Source organism: Athene cunicularia (genome assembly GCF_003259725.1).
Source record: "Athene cunicularia isolate RWA chromosome 2 unlocalized genomic scaffold, athCun1 chr2_part1, whole genome shotgun sequence".
In the NCBI taxonomy this organism is placed as follows: domain Eukaryota; kingdom Metazoa; phylum Chordata; class Aves; order Strigiformes; family Strigidae; genus Athene; species Athene cunicularia.
The window spans coordinates 53,226,601-53,247,299 of record NW_020799095.1 but is presented as its reverse complement, the minus strand read 5'-3'; the positions used below and the strand labels follow the sequence as shown (position 1 = coordinate 53,247,299).

Genomic DNA, 20,699 nt, shown 5'->3' with positions numbered 1-20,699 from the left:
AATGAATGGGTTGCTTTTTTTACTTCACCATTAGATTTGGTGCATCAAAACATTTTAATGCAGAAAATAATAGTTAAGTAGAAAACTAAACCAAAATCCTTAGTACATCTCATTCTTTTTTAGAATCAGCAATTTTTTGCTAGCATCTAGAGAATGAAGAAGTATCTTTGGAAAAACACACAGGAAACACCTTAGAAAATTAATCATTATCATTCTGGGGTAATGCAAAAACAAGCCAGTGCCTTCAATCCTTGAGAAAGGATGTGAGAACAAACCAGTACAGCTACAGGTGTTCTTTATCTATCTACATATAAGCAATTGTAGTAAAGGAGGCACTTCTAATTTGATTCAAGCCTGGAAATACTTCTCATACACACAGATGTAAGTCTCACTGAGCTAGAATCTTAAAGGAGAAAATCTAACTGGCAGAGATATGAAACACCATTATTTGCCCACTCCACCTGTATTTTATTTCTGTGCATAAAGTATGGAAAAATGAAGAGTCACTTGTAATAGATATTCATCATTTATAATAGAAGAACATTCAACTGAAAGGCATTTTGTGAAATGACAGAAAAGAAAGGTTACAACACAAACATAAAATGTTGTTTGTTTGTTTTTGTTTTTGTTTTTTGGGGGTTTTTTGTTTGTTTGTTTTTGTGTTTTGTTTGGGGGGGGGCACATGATCTTTATTATAGGAATAGCTTTATAGAATTAAGATTTGAGTAGAATTTTTTCTCTTTCCTCCTATGCCTGCTCCAAGCTTTTAAGTTCATACATACTTCAGTTCCCATATGTTTCACAGGATGAAGAATTATTTATGTACAAAATTATACTCTGAAAGGCACCTCAATCAACATGACTCCTTTATATTTATTTGTAGGATATCACCTGCACAGATTGAAGTGAGAGTGGGGAGTATACAGTGAACACAAGTCATCAATAATAATAATTACAAAAGAAGAAAAATAAAGTCAGGCATATTAAAGTTTCTTCGTTACTCCTTAGTATATTTATAATCAACCAATTTCCCCCTCATATTTTACAGCTCTGTAAAATAAGACCTATATATCTTCCCAGAGTTTGTTTGTAAGCTATACAATTCCAAGTAGCCATGCTTAAAGGCATTTTATAAACTATTTTATAACGTGGCATGATAATTTCCCGTGGGGATAGTCACTGAACACATAAATTGTTCCTTTGCCAGGACAATACTTCCAGTTCTTGATAATGAAGTTTTTGACTAGCTTCCAGGGAAAGCTGTCACTTCGTTACATCCATGTTCAGTTCCTTTGCCAGTGATCTTCTATCCAAGTCACGTGGTACACAGATGAAAACCCCAAGTGTTCTGCACAAAAACTCAAGAGATGTCACCACTCCTGCAGTCAGTGTTACACCATGCGTACATATACTTACAAACAGCTTTGCAAAACCTAGTTTACCCATCAGCTTTACCCATAGGAAAGTAACTTTATCCCTTTTGCAGCTAAGTGGTCTGTTTGCCTGGGGACTCTCCTGTTTCTGGGAGATGCCTGTGGATTCCATGATGATGAGGCCCAATGGAAGCAAAGAGCTTTGCACCAGCAACACCAATGGCCAAGCTCAGAAGCAGTGACTTTCAGTAGCAGCAGCAGGCAGCTCATTGTACACAGGAGCACTGTCTCTGTCTCAGTATCTCACAGGTTCCATTTCAGCAGATCTGAATCTCTTCGTCCTCCTCTCAATGTTTTTGGAAGAAGGAAATGGAGAAAAAAAAAACAAAAACAGAGGAACAACTTACACCAGGATATCACTTCTCTTGCTGCACCATACCACCAGTGTTATCATGGCACATGTCAACATGACAGGGATCAAGATCAGAGTTATGAGAATTTCATCTGGTGGATCTTCCCAGTGAACCTTTTCTGAAGTACAGTTTGAAAAGAACTGTTTATGAATTCCAGTGATAAAGCCCTCTGCGAGGGGGTTTGGCCAAAAGCAACTCGCATTGTTGGCTTCACGTTCAGTGCACTGGGTAAAGTTATCATAATACCTAGAAGGAGAAAAAAATTAACAGAAGTTTAAACAGAATGCATATGCATATTACCCTTAGAGAAAGATACATGGGGTTCCATATAGAATCTATAAAAGTGGGTCTATCATGTAGATACTCTGATGAAGGACCTTCAATAGCAGCTGTGGGTACCAAATACTACACAATAAGCCAGGAGAGCTGACTCACATGTACTCATATAACTGAGAGATTTCATGTGAAATCCTGAGATCCCAGATAGACAGTGGTCAAAACCCTGTCTTTTAAGGTGCTGCTCCTATAGACAGGACCTCCTGATGCCACTTAAGTAGAATTAGAAACCCCTCACTAGAGATATCTACAGTATCTTTAAAAATCAAACACAAATGTGACAGAAACAGGACATTTTGAGCAAAGTATGGATAATTCATGCCTCATCTGCTATTGGACATGACGTTGTGGCAAAAATGATGATGTGGTGCTGGAACTGAACCAAAACACCTATTGCTGTGTAACAATTTCAGTTCTGTTGTACCCTTAGGCAGTAAGAAGAAAATAGGAAAATAAACACACAGTAAGTTATCTTTTGACCACCTTTATCTTTCTGCCAGCTCCAACAAGTGCCCAGCAGGAAAAAAAATTAATTCCTAATTACACATTTTTGCAATGCTCATGAAAGACTTGGAACACCTTGTAATGCCTAACACTTGATTTCAACTCAGCATGTGTCCAGGTATAACTTGTATTTATGAAAACTGGCTACCCCCATGAAAAAAAAAAAAAAAAAAGAAGACTAAATGAGTAATTGGATGGGTTTTGTAGTGTTATCGTAAGCCAAAGAAATTCAGGAAGTGAATGGAGTATGGGGGAGGAGACTGGAAATTAGGAAGACAAAGGGTGTCTGGTCAGTACATGAATAGGGTAAGAAATAAGGAAGACTAATTATTGCCTGTTGCATTTTAAAATATTTATTTCAGTCTTGCATGACTCAATGAACTCACTTCAAAGGGAAATTAAAAATAGAAGGGAGAGAGCAAGAAAACACATGACACCTCAAGGGATAGCATTCTGCACTATTATCTGAAGGTCCCACCCTCCCTTTCAGTATGTATAAATATGGTAAACTCCTGATGAATGACTTGTTCTGACTGTAAGTACCACAGGGCACTAATGCTGACTCAACCCGTTGCTGTGAAGTAGCCCGGGTGAGACATTCAGTGTTTGGGTGAAGACTGAAGTCCACTGTCTACTGCAGGTCTTTCAGGGGAAATGTGTGTCTGCCCATGCTACAAGCACGTATGTTAAGAATACAGGCTGCACAGCATCTACGTTCGCAGGGCTGTGTTCACAGAAAGGTCCTTCTGCAACCTCCTCATAGTTCTCATTCTTGGGGAATTTGGGCTGATGCTGCTTTAGTCATAAGCAAATACACTGCATGATCTGAGAAGTCCATACCCAGATGCTCTGGCATGCAGATGCATATATGCACAATGTATGTATATTTTAAGCAAAGTAACTACAAAGGAAGCTTTTACGACAATGTCAGCAGCTGCAGGGAAACAACAGGAAATAAGCTAAAAATAAAATACAAATATTATAGCTGTTTGTTATTTTAATAGTCATTCTTCCATGCGACCCGGTAGCACCCTTTCTTTACAACCTTGGACTAAATTAGAAACTGAAGATGTCTTGCTGAATATGGGAGAGACAGTCCCAGAGGACTGAAGCATAATACATCTAAAGGCGCGCCTACAAGGTTCAACAGACTACAATGCAGAGGCGGCAGAGCTAGCGTGCAGTTACCCAGACAGGTCAGTGGTCTGTCTAGCACAGACACCAGGCGGGGCTCCAGAAAGCATCGGGCTCTGTTCCAGCCCTGCTCTGGGCCATGCTCTGGTGAGCAAGCTTGTCCTCTCAATGGCTGCTTCAGCTCCCTGCTGTCACAGCCACCTCAATTTGCCCATCTGTTCATGCCAAATAACGAAACAAACAATAAATCCTGGTGACCTGAGCAGAATTCATATAAAAGAAGCCTAAACTGAAAGATTTAACAATATAAAAACTTTTTTTTTTTTTTTTTTCTTTTCCCCAGGTGTAAAATCCTATAGAAAGTTCACTGTTCTTCCAAGAATTCTGTAGATGGTTTTTTTTTCTCATAGATGGAGTAAACAAAAACATTTCCCACTGGTTTTGCATTTCAAGAACAACATAGCTAGAAAAAGCTGGTTAAACATTGCCAAAAGGCCAGATAAAAATAATTAAGGAGTTATATTGTATTTGAGAGACTGAATACCTAAAAACCAGAACAGAACAAAAATGTTATCTTGACAGTTTGAATCCCTTACAAATTTCCCTTAATACCCTCTCTCTCAAAAAACCCCAAAAAAACTACCTGCACTGTAACTGGTTTTTTCACACAGTTGTGAGGATGTAGATAAGAAAAAAAATCTCAACTACTTTAGAATTACATGTTTGCCAGTAAAACTCAATTCACTTAAATATTTATATAATTTAGTAAAAGAGAGTTTATGCACTGCAACACAAAATTAAAAAAATAATCCTCCGCATGGTACTGTGTAACAGCTACCTCAGACAGGAGCAACTGAACCCTCATTACTATGACGTGGGTGTTTTGTAGTTGATCAACTGGTTTGGAAGTTGTTGGGCTTTAAGAGATAGGGTTTTTATAGATATTTCATTTCAATTTGATTCTCCTATGCATAATTCTCTTATGCCTTACACAATTCTCTTTATTCAAATGGTAAAGGCTAGAGTAGGAAACCCTTCCATTCTGTATAATAATAAAATTACTATCGCAAAGATGCCCTGGCCTCTGACTGAAAATACTTCAACACAAATGCATAAAAAGCACACACTTTGAGAAAGCAAAGAACAAGAAATTACATTTTCTACTTATTCCCAGAACAAGTAATTGGAGAGCTGTATAGTAGCACAAGCTCCTTCTCCTCTTGGATTATGAGGTGTGGGAAGATGATTATTCTCTGTGCAGAGTCACATTTTCATCTCTTTCAGGATAACACAAGGACCTAGCTATTAGTTAGTTAGTTAGCACTCAGAAAAGGTATATTCGCTGAGAACCAGGTCACAAGCTTTGGGATCAGTGGGATGAAAAATTACTTTATGTGAGTTTCAACTCAGGTCAGTAGGCCAGTACCAAAAATCAAAAACTAAGCATAGTCCAAGCACCAAAATTCATATAAAGATATGCTTTCCCCTGATATTCTCAGGAGAATCCTTCTAAGTTTTATTGAGGAACCAACTACTTGGTCATACTGCGTATTATTGAAAATACTTACTTACAAAGAACATGAAAAATACTTAATTACTCTTTGGAGCAATCTCTGAGCTGTAACATATTTGTCATGAAAGACAACTTTCAATAATCTAGAACAATACTTCATTTTCAGAGCACAAACACTTTTTCTCCTGTACTTTATGTTCCCACTAAAACAGATAATAACAATTGTGTGGTTAGTTTTTGTAAAACCTGTGGAAAAATTTATTTTTGAGTTATTTTACCCATGAGAAAACATATTTATATATATTTACCTATAACCAAGAACCTGGACAACAGGCAATTATCTGGAATGCTAGTGCACACATTTGCCTCAATGGGACAGTGTTCCATGGAGTGCCCACTCAAACTATTTAAATAGACACCTGGATGTATTACATCTCACCCATCTCCAGGTACCCAGTTTTCTAGACTGAGCAGTGCCCTGAGTGGGTAAGTGGGGGCTTAAATCTCATCCATAGTTTCCCACATCCCCAGGGAGGAATGTGGTAAATTCCTGCTCTTTCTTCAACATCCCTAAACAGAAAAACTGCAGAGATGATTGGTTTACAAACACACAAAAAATACAACTCCTTCCTCCAAATTTTCATGAGACCAAGAAAACAAACAGATTGTTTCATTAAGAGTTTCAACAAATGAGCACTTTCCAAAGAAAAATTGTTCTTTCAAAAAAAGCGCAAACAATTCCCAAAAAACAGAGTGCCATATATCATGTTACTGAAGACAAATTTCTGAAAGCGTTCACAGTCTGCAGCCAGCAGACCCACCGGCAATTCCAGGAAGAGAATTCTGCCACCTCTCCAGCACTCATGGACAGACCACCCCAGAGACACTATGCAATCAGGGATTTTTTTTTGCCGTTAGTTTACAAGATGGATCAGAAACTAAAAATCAAAAGAATCAACACACTTTCACTATCCCATTTTATGTAAATCAGCCTCATGATTAATGATATAATATGGAAGTGTACAGCAAAGTACGTACATTATGAGTTAATTTTTGTTGAGTCCACTAAGGATTCAGAAAATATGGGGAAAATTCTCTCTAGCATAAATGAGTTTTGATGTAAATCAGGTAATAGATACTCCAGGGACACTCACTCCTTTTGCTACTCTACAATCCTGGACAGGAATCTAGAGGCACTGTTCCAGGATAGTACAAGTTATGTGGTGTATTTTAATAACAATGTTTTAAAACTCTTTTATTTTTTCCCCCCAGATGGTTCAACCAAGAAATTTCTTTATACATAGTCATATATTAATCAGAGTTCAAAGTGAATGATCATCCTTGTAACCTCCACCCAGTCTGGAATGAGAAATGCTGAAATAATAATAATTATAAATATCATATGATGAGAAAGGCTCTTCTTACAGCATTTCCAGATGAAGTGGAGGCAGGAAGTACCAAACAACCTCACCAAAAAAAGCCTGTTCTTGTGGGATATGTCACCAGATTTTATAGAACTTAAGGGTGTAACAGTCTGGATGAACTTCAAATAAGGATACAAACCTTAAGATCTTCTTGGCGTTTCAACATCATATTAAAAGGAAAGCTTTAGTTTTATAATCAGCTATGAGCCTACAAATACAACAGTGGAATATTTCTAAGATTTTTTCATTCAACATCTCTCCAAACAGATTTTTGGCTGTATCTCACCACTCCTTTAATCACATATGCTCTGCCAAGAGGAGTATCCTCACAGACACACATCTACCTCCCTAATCAGATCTGCTGTTGTGCATTTCCAATATAGACTACAGCCAGAAGAAAATAATCCACTACAAAACATAAGGAAGAAAATGAATGGGGGGTGGGGGGGTAAAAAAACCCCTTGCTGGTTTAATGACAACTAAATAATGGGCATTGTGACAGATTTACTCGCTTAGGTTGAAAAGAATAAATACATTCTGGTGTCCTTTGAAATAATTACAGATCTCCACCCTTGGCTTCACATTAACAGCTGTCTGGAAAATGAAAAATGATGGAACAAACCTAACTGAAAACCTTAAAATACATAACTATTACTAAATTGTTGCTAATTGCCTAAAGATGCAGAAAAAAAATATGTAAATATAAAGATCAACTGTAGATTTAAGCAGTAGTTTATATACCTAATATCCACCTACAACAACAGAGCAACAGAAAGTACTACATTAAGCAGATACAGAACAAGGTTGGAAATGTAACCTGACACCAGGTACTATGTTATAAAGAACAAAATTTAGTAGCACTGGAATTTTACCAAGCCAGAAGCTTCTACTAGCAAATGGGTTTTGCCTGCCACCACTCCTGAGTTATATTTTAATGATTACTTAGTTATAAACTCAGCCCATCTTTGGTGAAACAGTTCAGAGGGGAAGTACTCTCTGAAGCCATCACTACACCATGTCTATGGAAGCCAGAGCCATAACTCCCTTCAATTATACAAAAATCAAAAGGCAAATCCTAATCCCACAACACTTAAGCATAAGTATCCAACTTCTTATATGCACAGCACCTCTGAAGTAGCCATCACTATCAGTGATGATGTGTGGAAGAAAGATGTACTTAATATACTGAAGAGTCTGCACTGAGTCTCAGATGCTGTCAGCCACCTCACGAATTCCCACCTCTCCAGCTGAGAGAGAAACAGCTACAGTGAATGCATTACAGGAAAATGCAGAATGCAAGAGCAACATGTGGCATTGGCATCCTGCAATCCGAATGCTGAAATGCTCTGTAAATGTCTGGCTTGCAAAGGTTCATTCATGTGCTGTATCTTCCAGATAAGAGTTTGGGTTGCTCCTTAGAGATGATTACAACATTGCAGTGTCACTCTGCTCTGTGCAGTGATCTGGCTCAAGAGCTGCAGCTTTAATATAGTTTGTCTAAACCATTACTTAATATGCTATTGCACAAACAATGAATTATGTGAGAATACATTACTTAATCATGAACTCATGAGGGACTAAAATGAAGAAGGCTGAACTTCTCCAAAAAATCCTTTTTGAGCTAGCTTTCAGATCAGCAATGAAGAAATACATGCTATTTTAGTAGTAAACATGAATTCTCCTGGAAGTTGCCAAGCTGAGGCAAACCCCTTCACCAGTTTGACACAACTGATGTTAAACTATGTTAATTAACATACACATCAGACACTTGGCATTTCTGGCTTAAAACTGTACATTTCTTTATTGTAAGAATAGGGTCATCTGTGACTTACTGCTTTTAAATCATCACTGCTCAGTTTCTAAAGTTGACTTGAATTACAACTGATGATAGAGCAGCTTATAGAGATCACAGTTACAACTGCAGCGCATTTCTGCAATAAGCTCCTGAGACAGCAAAGTTTCTTGTTAGCAAGTTCCTTAGTAAACAGATGTCCCCAGGTTTGCAGCAGCAACCCTGCTATCTCAAATCAGAATGAGCGTAACATGTAACAGTGCAAACAGGACTGGGGATCTGGTACTATTTTAGGAAGTCTGATGCCTGCTCTCTGCCCCAGTCCAACACCAGCAGCTATTGTAGTAACACTGACATTTGATGGAAAACAGAGAGAATAGCAAGGGGGAAAGAAGGGCTATTTGTTATTCACTGAAAGCTGAAAGAAAGCAGAGTAATTTTTAAAACAGACTTTAGTGCTGTGAGCTAAAAAAAGACACCTCCAATTCCCAAACCTTGAGAAGAAAGCTTAACCACAAAATGGTATTTGGAAAGAGAATGAGACTGTATGTGGAAGAGAAAGAGGATTAATGAAAAATGTACCTTTTTACTATATCGTACCTTTCATTTTAGAAAACTGTGATATTACAGCTAATGAAAGGTAACAGTAATTCTGGTGTATTTTCTCAATTTTCTCCTTTCTTCTGTCTTCTGTGAAGGGTTGTTTGAAGCATATTTGTTTGTTTAATATTTTGTGCTTAATTTTATTTTATGAGCAGAGCTTAAGTGTGTTGCGTTGGGTCCGGAGAAAGATGAGCCCTTATGAGCTCTACAGCAGTTATTGAGAGACAGATTTTTAAAACTAGTGAAATCCCTAAAGACAGTTGCTAAAAGCCCTTGAAATCATGTGTGTTATTGGTAATTTCAGCTACAATCATTCCAAAAGTGTTTGAGAATTCAGGTCATATAACCAAAAAGCAAGGGTGGTTTAACTTGGCACAGATGACAAGGTTTCTACAGTGTGCTGTATTCCTCCTCCTCCAGCACCACAATACACAATCTTCATGACGCAGTTTCTGAACCATCATGCTGTACATCAGGATGCTAGAGCAACACAAGGAACTGTGGCAGTTTGTCATGCAAATGCTCATGAAGGAGATGTGTTGCCAACCCAACCTGCATGTGCTCATGAGTTAGACATCTCTGTCCTTTATTTGTTCCTCTGAAGCTAAAGTAGCATTGTCCGACCTCACAAAAATACTGTGTAATAAAAGAAAATATGGTCTCTCATGGCTACCTTAATAGGGACCATGTGTCATATACAAATAGTTGGCACCCAGTTTAGTTGTCCAATACTTCTTAAGTATATAAAAATTCCTGTATTATTTGATTGATTGCCTTGTAGTGTTAAAATGAAGCCCACGGTAGCTGTATCTGTTTCTCATTCTCAATCCTGTTTGCTGTGCTGCTCAAACTGTAGGTAGGAGGCTAAGCAAAGCAAAGAAAGCCTTCCCTTTACAATTTCTGCTATAAAAGCACCAGACAAATTTGGCATATTTTCTGTTATCACTTCACAACATCTGTACTCCATACCTCACACATGTAAGTATCCCTGCAGTGACAATGAGAGACCAGTTACCACTGAAAAATGAATACACAAATAAAACCAGTATGGATAACTGTATAGTTTTGGTTTCAAAGTCAGAGAGCAGTTATAAAACGCTAGCTAAAATAAAACAACTAATTTCTAAATAACAGATGGTAACACACACAAAAAAAAAAAAGCATGTAAGACTGCTATTTCAGACACTGGCTTCGACATGCAAACATTTTAGTGGTTTGTATTTTTAACTAATGGATATAGGTAAAAAAAAAATATTGCTAATAATGCCTATATGCCATCTAATGCCTTTCATTCATTAATTTGCAAATGAAGCAAATGTCCTTATTGTTTTCTAGATAACTCAACCATAATAACAGAATCACAGTTTGCCCACAGCAGAGTTCATGGCTGAACTGGGAACAGAGCATGGGTCTCCTGGGCTCAGGACCAGGTTCTAGATACAACTCACACTGCTTATGCGGACTCTAATTGTTATTCTGCAACTAGGGTATTAAATAAAACCCTCTCCTTGTGAAATCTCCACTGCTTGAGCTACGCACACACAGAACGTAACTAAATACGACTTAATTCCTTAGGAAAACAGGCCAGAAAGTGGCCTGTTTTTTCAGAGAAAGTGGAGATCCAGAAAAGCTCAGTCCTTGGGGATTACTTGGACAACAAAGCACCAGCTCTGCCAGAACCTGACAGAGGGGAACAGAAGGATAACCTGAACTTCTTTCTGCTCCTTCCCCTGCACCTGACATACACAGGAAAGGAAAATGTTGTCCACACTGAGCTCAGGGATCAGAAACAAAGCACAAAGTTACACCTGAGCAATTATCTCAGAATATACATAAAATTGCAACAGTCTGAAGGAGATCCATGAGTGACCGAGACCTGCTCATTTGCAACTAAGGAATATACAAACTACCATTTTTAAATCAAAGTATAAAAGACACCCTGTACCTCAGTCCTGAGCACATGCAAGAGGCTCTGCTTCTAGAGAGTTCGTGCAAGCTTTGATATAAAAATCCACTTTCATCTAAGTTACGGAAAACTGCAGCGCAGTTTCCAGGTTAAGGGGAACTCAGTTACAAACTAATTCTGCATAGTTACCCATCTCCTCTCTCCCTTTTATTTCCACAAAAAGCCAACCTCAGCCCACAGGCCAGATGAGACCCCATGGTTCAACAGAGCCCTAATAATGAGCTATCAGAAGAGAAACCACCTGGAGCATCAGACAGCAAGTGAACCACAGCACAACACCAGAAATCAGACACAAATGAAGGTGGGACTCATTACATCTTTCTTTCATCTCACTTCATTCCCCTGCAAACACATCAAGTTTCTATTTTTCACACAAAGATCAAACCCCTGTCTACATTCAACAAATGGCTTATCAATTTTAAGTTCTGTGCAGATCCTGCAAAATTCACTAAAAGAAATTTATGTTACATAGACTTGCATATCCTGACAACCTGAAATCATACTTTTGAGTCATGCTGCAAATAAGTCCATAAAGGTGCAAAGGTAAAACAGATACAAGAATTCACAATACTTTTGTGACTACTTTAAACGGAATTTTCACACCTACTGTTTCTCCCTTCCACAGTTTCTCATTAAAACAATGACCTCGTCAAAGATCTTTAATGTCTGGTAAAACGCACATTTCATTGCAGAAAAGAATAAGTCAGGAAAAAAATAGTTCCATTTAACAACAGACCATACATTTGAGTTCAGCTCAACCATACAAGAAGAAATCTCAGTGTTCCTTATATACATGAAACCAGGAATGTTAAGAGACTGACAGCATTTACGTGCCCTAAAGAAGGTGATCTTTCAGAATAAACTCTGGGCAGATTCCAGTCTTAAATACAGAAAAATGCATGGACACCTGATAATAGTTTACTCCCTCGTACAATGCAAATTTTTGCTCCTGGCAATACCTGTGCACCATGATTGCTGTCATCTATGGAATCTTGTCACCATCAACTCATCTGTGACTACTCAGCACCTCTCTAGGTACTGCAAAAAGGGAACATGGTCCTTGACAAATGAAAAGCAGGTTTTGTACCCGCTCATGGGTAGCTAGGTTCTGTACTTTCAAAACATGTCAGACTTCTCACAGGATCTGTTTTGCAGGCCTGTTTGTCCTAAGATTATATGAAGTACTGCTATGGTGAGTGTTAGCAACAGACTTCTACTCTCTCCAAGTGTTAACTGGCCGTTTTCTTTTACCCACAATGCAGAAGCAAGCTTTACATTTGGAAAGACACACTGTGCTGCTAGCTTTAAAATAAGCAAAATGATGCATGGGAGCAGCTTAAAAGACAGAAACCTACATGAGCAGCAGAGTTTGCAGTTTGTCTGGGGCCCTGGTTAGAGTCAACTCTCTTGAATAACTAAGTCCCAAGAGCAAAACAAATGCATACAAAACCACAAAGACACCTTCCCTAACATTGTAGTTCCCAGCAAAACTCCTGCTGATTTGCAAAAACGACATGTGCTCCTCTCCATCAAACTCTACAGCAATGAACTAGCCCCTAATCCTTTAAGAATTAATCCTACTATTAAACTAAACTACTGTTAATCTATTTCAAAATGTTGATGAAAATCTAGATGAGCATAGACATTAACTGCTTTACTGGCAAACCAGTGTGGGAGTAGTCACTGCTAAGCTGCAGCACTGTTCTGCTAAACTTATGTCTAATGAAACTTAGTGTTCCCATAGGAACAGAGTTCCTCTCCAGCCAAATCACTGAACACACTGAAAAATCCTAACCCTCAAATTCAGCAACAGGAAAAACAAAATTACAGCTAAACCACAGACCTAGAATGGAATTCCTCAACATTAATGTTTCATTGCTCTTTAAATAATAACTTCCAGACCTCGATAAAGGAGGTGATGTCCTAGTGGGAATGGCAGTAAAAAATCCTCCCTGTAAACAGCCTACATAATGTTGTCAAAAAAACCCTACCTTCAGTACCACAAAGTGGCAAGGAACTGAACTGTATTAATCCAGCCAAGCAGCAAGATAATAATTTCTCACTAAACTTTCCCTGGAAAGAATTTAGGTATCTCTTAACACAGCAACTTTCCCTGTAATTATAATTATACAACATTAGTCCATAACCTTTATTCCTATGGTATTTCCTATGGTAAATGGATCCCACTAAACCAACACAGTGCACAGTGGTATACAGTTATACCACTTTAACTTTCAGGAAGCCAGCCTGAATATGAGAAACAGTTTAGCCTTACCTACATGCACCTGAGAACAAGCTCAGGTATCTCATTTTTGCAGACAGCTTTGCTCAGCTCCATTCTCCTGGAGTGGACTGGCATCATTCCCATCTACCTGGTTTTAAAGGAAGGCAGTTAAGCTGACATTACACTGCAGTTGGTGCAGGAGCTTTTGTGTGGACATGTCCACCAAAGCACAGGTCACTACGAACTCCAAAACCAAAAATGTATATGATGAAAACTTGTTTGCTCTCATTTGAAGAATGAGGATCTCGTTTGCAGAACTGTAGCCAATAGTGAACATCACAACTTATTAGTAAACATATTTTTATGCTTTTGCAAAGTGAGTAGCATTTCCACGCTACTTGGAAACAAAGAATAGCAAGACCCACATCATCTAGACACATGGTAAGTGCCCTTGTTGATCAAGTCCTATCCCATTTATATTCAAAGCAGTATCACTGGAGGTCTAAGGAATGCCATAGCAACATTTGTACAAGATTACTGAGCTTCGTTGTTCCAAGATTTCTATAGCCCCTCCAGCTTCTTTCAAGAAAAACAAAGCTGAATATAAATGAATCTAACAACCAAGGGAAAGGGGACTCGATGTCTTCAAGTAAGCAGAGTCGAAGATAACAAAACTAAAGGACCCTGAACAATGTCCATGAAGGCTAAATTTTGAATTCTTCTGAGTTCAAAATAGATGTTTTTCTCCCTGGAGTATTCTGACTACACGAAGCACTATCTGTGTGGAGAAAACCTCAGTTGGGTCAAGTTTACAAATTGGCTGTGACACTGCACCCTCAAATACCACCACCCCAATCACAAATGAACTCTTACATTTGTCATTTCCTGCTCAGCATTGGTCTTAACCTCCCAGTTGAAACGCTGTATCTTTTGTGGACTTCCCATGCACAAACAGGTATTTGCTTGCAAACAGTCAGTAGAGGAAAAAAACCCCACAACTTAACAGAGTGTTGAAAGCAAAAAATGTCAAAAGCACAAGGTAGCTCAGTGGCTCAGACAATTTAATTAACATCCTAAGTGAGGACAGTTACCTTGATACAAGGACATTATACTGAACAATTCAACAGTGTTCAGCAGTTCTTTAAGGAAAACAAATAGACAAAAAACACACTTCCCCCCAAAATCAGCCTAATTAATTCATATTATTGTTTTGAAGCCAAAGGAGTCTGAACGCTAGATTTTGTAAAAGCACTAAGTACTTCCAAAACTGTGTGACATAACACAGTTTTTGAGGAAAAGAAATATTTTTTAAGGACAGTTCTCTCAAAAAAAAAGAATGTTCTAGCTGTATTTTGCTGTCTCTAGAATTGGAAAATCTTATCAGTAGAAAATATCTTCAATGCATGCAAGCAATAAATTTTCAGTTTAGCAGCAAGGACATTACATAGAATTGTTAATTTTATTTGAGGGATCACATGCTGCAATTTTGTTAGACACCTCTCTAATGAAAGGGAACAGCCAATACATAGAACAAGCGGCAGCAAACAGAATTGCTACAGAAGCCTCTTCTCTCAGTAAACATTTAACAGTCTCCAACCACTGAATACTTTTTCATGGGAGATTTCTGCTTGGCAAGACCTAAAAGAAAAGGTCTTCTAACAACAAACCAAACCTCCTTCAGAGAGCTGACGGGACTGCTGCTGGAAAGCAAGCTTTTTGTTCACATCATCTGTATGACCTTCAAGTTTGTATGGGGATAAAAGACTGCTTCCAGTGATGATTACTGTTCGCCTAAAAAATAAAAACCCAAATCACTGCCTGAAACCCCATCCTGGACCTTGAAAAGCAAGTTCTGTGGCAACATGGCACCCCAGAAACAACTGAGTCAGACAATGGGACCTCATTAGCACCTGGGCCAAGGAACATGGCACTGACTGGGTGTACCACAATCCCTATCACACACCAGCCACTGAAAGATATAACAGACTGTTAAAGGTCATACTGAAAGGCATGTGTGCTGGGACATATAAGCAGTGGGATGCAAATTTAGCAGAAGCCACTTGGCTAATTAATACCAGAGGATCAGGTAACTGACCTGGCCCTGAACAAACAAAAACCCTGCATATTGTAGAAGGAGATAAGGTCTCTATAATGCATGTGGGAAACTGGCTGGGAAAGACAGCATGGTTTACTTCCCCTTGTGAACAGGCAGACCTGCTTGTGGGATTGCTTTTGCTCAAGGACCCAATACACTCGGTGAGTAATGCAGAAGGATGGGGAAAGCCAATATGTACCTCAAGGAGATTTAACCTTGGAGGGAAATAACCATGATTTGAGTTGTCTATTTTAGGAATCACTACAGCAGGAATTGCCTAAAGCAACAGAGAAAGAGCCTTGCAAAAGCTGAACAAGCGCAGCTGTGACCTAACCTGAGCTGACTCTGGTTTCCAGTAACTCAGCACAACATGCCTTTCCTGTTCAGAGCAACCACCATAACAGAGAGAACCCAAGTCATGGACTAAATGAACTCATATACACAATATGTGTGTATAAATCAAAGGATGGGAAGGGTGCATTGGATAGGGATGTATTGGATAGGGTAGTGCCCAAGCAGGATGTAAATGGTATGGAATAAGGGGTGGAGATTGTACTGGTCCTGGCTAGGATAGTTAATTTCTTTCACAGAAGCTCATACGGTGCTGCATTTTAGAATTTTGACCAAAACAGTACTGGTAACACACTAATGCTCTAGCTTTTGCTGGACAGTGTTTGCACAGCATCAAGACCTTCTATTTTTCAGATGTTGCCCCTTCAGTGAACAGATTGGTCAGTGTGCAATAAATAGGGAGGCAACACAACCAGGCAGATGACCCAAACCAACCACAGAGATATTCCATGCCATGTAACATCATGCTTATCAATAAAAGGGTAAAGAGGGGAGTTTAAGGAGGTCAGCCATATTTTTGCTTGGGAGCTATCTGAGCATTTGTCTACCCACAGGAAGTGGTGAGTGATTGCCTTTGCACCACTTATTTTGCTTTGTATTCTTCTCTCTCTTTCCATTTATCCTCCACTTTTTAAACAATTCTTTATTTTATCTTAACCTCCAACTTCTCTTGCTTTTATTCTTCCTTTCCTCCTTCCTTGCTACACTGTGGTGGAGGCAGGGGAGAATTGAGCAAGTGGATGTGCAGTGCTTAGCCTCCCACCAGGGTTAACCCACGATATATTTAATATAAATTCTCTCTTCTGTTTCAAAGTAGTATCAGAGCATTTTCTTTAGAAAACCCTTTTTAACTTTCAAAAAACAAATATCCACAAAACACCTCATATTTAAACTACAGAACCAGAAAATGGAGGAAAGGCAAAAAAATGAGGTAGGGTTCTGAAATAAACAGGGTTCATGTGTGTCAATTTGTGCCAGCTGCACAATTAAAGTATCACCTAGGTAAGAATACAACTTGCCAGACAACATACTAGGGAACACCCTGGACTTGAAGATATGTACTCTACCAGACCACATGCATATCTGTCAAGTGACATCAGTTGATTACAAGTAGCACAAATCATTACATACTTACCCCTTACAGTCAAACAAATCAGGCTTGTGTTTCTGTAAGTGAAATGTGAACTACAGAACTTCTTACTCACGGATTGAGTTTGTAACTTTTTGTCAAGTTGGTAAACGAGTGAAAACCCTTCATCTTCTTGGATTTCTCATGATAGGAGACAGCATGTTTCTAGAGCAAGCATTGAAACACCACATTTTTTTGTTTCACTATATTTATCAGTATTTAAAATTTTACAGCTAAAATTTTAATCCTTGTACAAGAACATGTGAAGGTAATCAGGAAGTACTCCAAAATTCAGACTCAAATGATTAGAACATCTTTTAATCTATAGTAAATACATCCCAGTGCTGAAAATCGCAGAGGCACAATCAGCTTTGCCTCTCCCTTCAGCCTCATTAGCAAAATTATTATTATTTTCTAGCTCATATCCTCCTTCAAAGGTCAAGCATGAAGGAGATGAGAGCCCCAAGAAGCTAATAACACCATCTGAAAATGCATTCCCACTATTTCTCGTCAGGTTAGATTTCAAAGTAAACTTCTGCATGCTTAGGAAACTAGGATGCCTTTATAGTCAGTGGAGACACTGGAATAATTGTAAACATGTAAGGCATGATATGTAAGATCTCTTAAGACACCTACCTTAAGTTTCCACTGACTAGGAAGGCAGTCCAGGACAACTAGTACAATGGACAGATGAATCCCACACCTGTTCTGTGTAGCAAAAAAAAAAGCCATCACAAAAAAAGCAAGCTAGTCAAGAATTACACTCAAATATGCCACTCTCAGTGATGGAGAAATATCCAACCAATATGCTGTTCCTTGTATCTACTTAAGCTCATCTGCTTTCCAAAAGTATTACCATCAGAGTCTCCACCGGTTTGCACAATCTTCCCCCCAGTCAACCCAAGTACAAATGCCCCTAATGCATGCAGGTATTCAGGTTAGTCACTAGCATCAGTCATCTGTTGAGGCAACTCTGCCTCCTCCCAAACACAGCAGTCACTTTTTTTCATTCACCTTGTAAAGTTTCCTCTGAATAATGGCTTATTCGATACCATTTCTCTCAAAATGTTCCACCTCCATGCTAAAACCATTATTCCACCACTGCTTCCAAAATTAAATGCTCACTCAGCTTCAATCCAATCCTCCAGCACCTGGAGAGGAGTCAGTCAGGAAGGAAGAGCCAGTCCCCAGCCCAGAGCTGCTCTGAACTAGTTGTTCGCAGCACACTGTCTGTATCAACTCAGCAGCACAAGGCTTTTCTTTCCATCTAGATGAACCAAGCTGACAGGCAAGCAGAGAAAATGTGGCTCTAATCCAGATCAGTACTACACAGCTGGGCCTCCAGACAGCAATTCAAAACAGGCACCTGTGAACATAGTCATTTTCCTGACCAGCAGATGAAAACTCACAGGGAAAGAAATAACAGAAAAGCCCTCCTCATTCATTCCAGCTTGTATCTACAAACAACTGCTTCATATTCCATTTTAAAAAGGATATTAAAGTGTTATTTGCTGAGTGGAAGCTGTTACTAGGTTCCACTCAGTCCAAAGTAGCACAAGCCTTTTCTAACACCACAGCATCATTTCTTAATAGCTGATGATATCCAGCAGTGAAATAGAAATCACGGGTCAACCAAGCTTACACTTTCAGAAACACCCACTGCAGCATGTGCACAGAGTGAAAAAGAAATAAAATAGAAACAAAATTCATCTGCTTCTACGTTGAACTTTCCATCATAATTTCCATATCCCTCCTTTACTTAACTTTTATGAGCATGCCAAGAATGTAGACTTTTTTCTGATTATTTATGGAAAATGGGTTTATATACACCGATAAAGTTCCTGTAACTACAAAAACCATTTGCTTTGGGAGAAGAGTGGCAGTTGTTTTCTGTTCCAAGCAGAACATAAATAATGCAAGTCAAAAATCAGGAAACTAATTACAGATCTTAAATTTCAGATCATGGCAACTACCAGTTAAAGAACAAATTATTTCTGCAGTTTTGCATCATAAACATTCTTTAAAATTGAAATCTGTCCATGGACAGTTCACAAGCAAGACCAAAACTGATCAAAAATTAACCACAGAATCAGAGGAACAGTAACAACAGTAGAAAATAATTTAAGGTATAGCATAAAGATCTGATAGGGGAAGCGTCATGTATAGAAAAGTCCTGCTTAACTACTATTCAAGTACATGGTTACAACAGAAGGAAATGCTGAATCTGAAGGGCCCTACTCCTCCACAACTGTTTATGGAAGACTTGAGTGTTGCAACACTCCATGGAGTTGCTTAAAAACAAGTCAGCAGCCGCTTAAGCAGGTAAAAAAATACTATGACGGGAGATTTTGGATGACATTCAGTAAGACTGGCTGCAGACCAGAAGCAAGGGGACCCAGCATATTGAGGGCATCACCTGAGAGAGGCAGCTGATTCTCAGCTCTGGCTTTGCTGAGTTTACACAACTTCTGGGTCCTGCTAAGCTCTACTTTAATTTGAGAAAGAACAGTGTAATATGGCACATCACTCATGAAAGATTACAAACCCCGGCCATAAGAAAACTATTATGGGGTATGGTTTGTTGTTGTTTTGGTTTTTTTTTTTTAGCCTTTATCTAATCCCTCTTTGAGTGATGAAAACACTGCCTTACTTTCACACTGATGGTAAAAAGTCTATTTTTTTCCATGCACAGCAATAGTCAAAAGCAGAAACAATCTTACATTTTTGTACCTATATTTTCATAAGTAATAACTCTAATACCTTACTCCTGTATACTACATGTCACCCTAGATATGTATTAGGTGTATATATACTCTCCAGTAATATGATGCAAAAATCCATGATAGATTACAGTGGAACGTGATAAATTTTACATAACATAGACCATCTCAACATAATTCTGCTTCTTAAGCTACCTTCCTGCAAACAAAAATCAGGCTCAAGGCGTCAGTGATAACCCCAGTCCCACAAGCTCTGTAATGGAAGCAGACACAGAACCCATCTCTGGGTGCCAGAATGTTCATTTTAACATTTTCCTTCCCAAAACTTATCTATGTTATGAACCGATACTCACCTTAATATGAAATGGTACATTTTAGCAGTCACTGAAGTGTGTGAAGGACATCTGTATACCCAAGAGAAATCTAAAACCTCAGATTCATGAAAGCTGAAAAGAATGGTGTTCTAAATTGTTCACCTATTCACTATGCCATGGCAACCTTTGTTCTTTCCACCCCTTACACGTTCAGCATTTATCATAGAAAAAAATCTTTAATTTTACAAAGCTGCTGTACCCCTAATATTTTTCATAAGTACCACAGTAATTTCATACATTGCCATCAAGTTTATCAATGCAGCTAGCAACATATATGTCTGCCCTTTAAAAATTATACAATAGGCTGAAGAAAGTGACTCATATCTTTAAGAATGCAGAACACTGCATTTGCTGTCTTGGATATATTTTCCAACATTGAATTATATACTGTTTTGCAAGGGCAAATAGAAATGCCAGAGACTTGTCAATTAACCATGTAAAATACTTTTTTTAAAGTATCATTACATAATAAACTTTGGTAATTGAAACAAGACTCTGAATACAGAACAAATGGGTAGTATTAATTCATACCTCTTTGTGCTGTCAGCAGTTAACCACATGACTAATACCACATGTAGCTTGAAGGAAGAAAATGTAGTTTTTTGCCTCTGCTGAGTTAATCTGCGTTATTATATGTTTGTGGTTGATCTGTTTAGAAAACAAGAATGTATAAACTGTCTTGCAAACCAAAACAGAAGAACCACAAAAGCTTTTATTAAGTATTCATTTTCATAACATGTTTATCTTT

The 20,699-nt window shown here is 38.4% G+C and overlaps 1 protein-coding gene across 1 annotated transcript in view; it reads right to left on the bottom strand.

Moving 5' to 3' along the window:
* Positions 1 to 676: 676 nt before the first annotated feature.
* Positions 677 to 20,699, bottom strand: part of RAMP3 (receptor activity modifying protein 3) — a 39,973-nt gene continuing 19,950 nt past the window's right edge. The window contains exons 4-5 of the mRNA XM_026843702.1: positions 19,931 to 19,981; positions 677 to 2,032 (exon numbers count right to left, since the gene is read on the bottom strand). Of these exons, the coding sequence (XP_026699503.1) occupies positions 1,777 to 2,032; positions 19,931 to 19,981 (307 nt within the window). The 3' untranslated portion in view covers positions 677 to 1,776. The remainder of the gene's footprint in view (positions 2,033 to 19,930; positions 19,982 to 20,699) is intronic.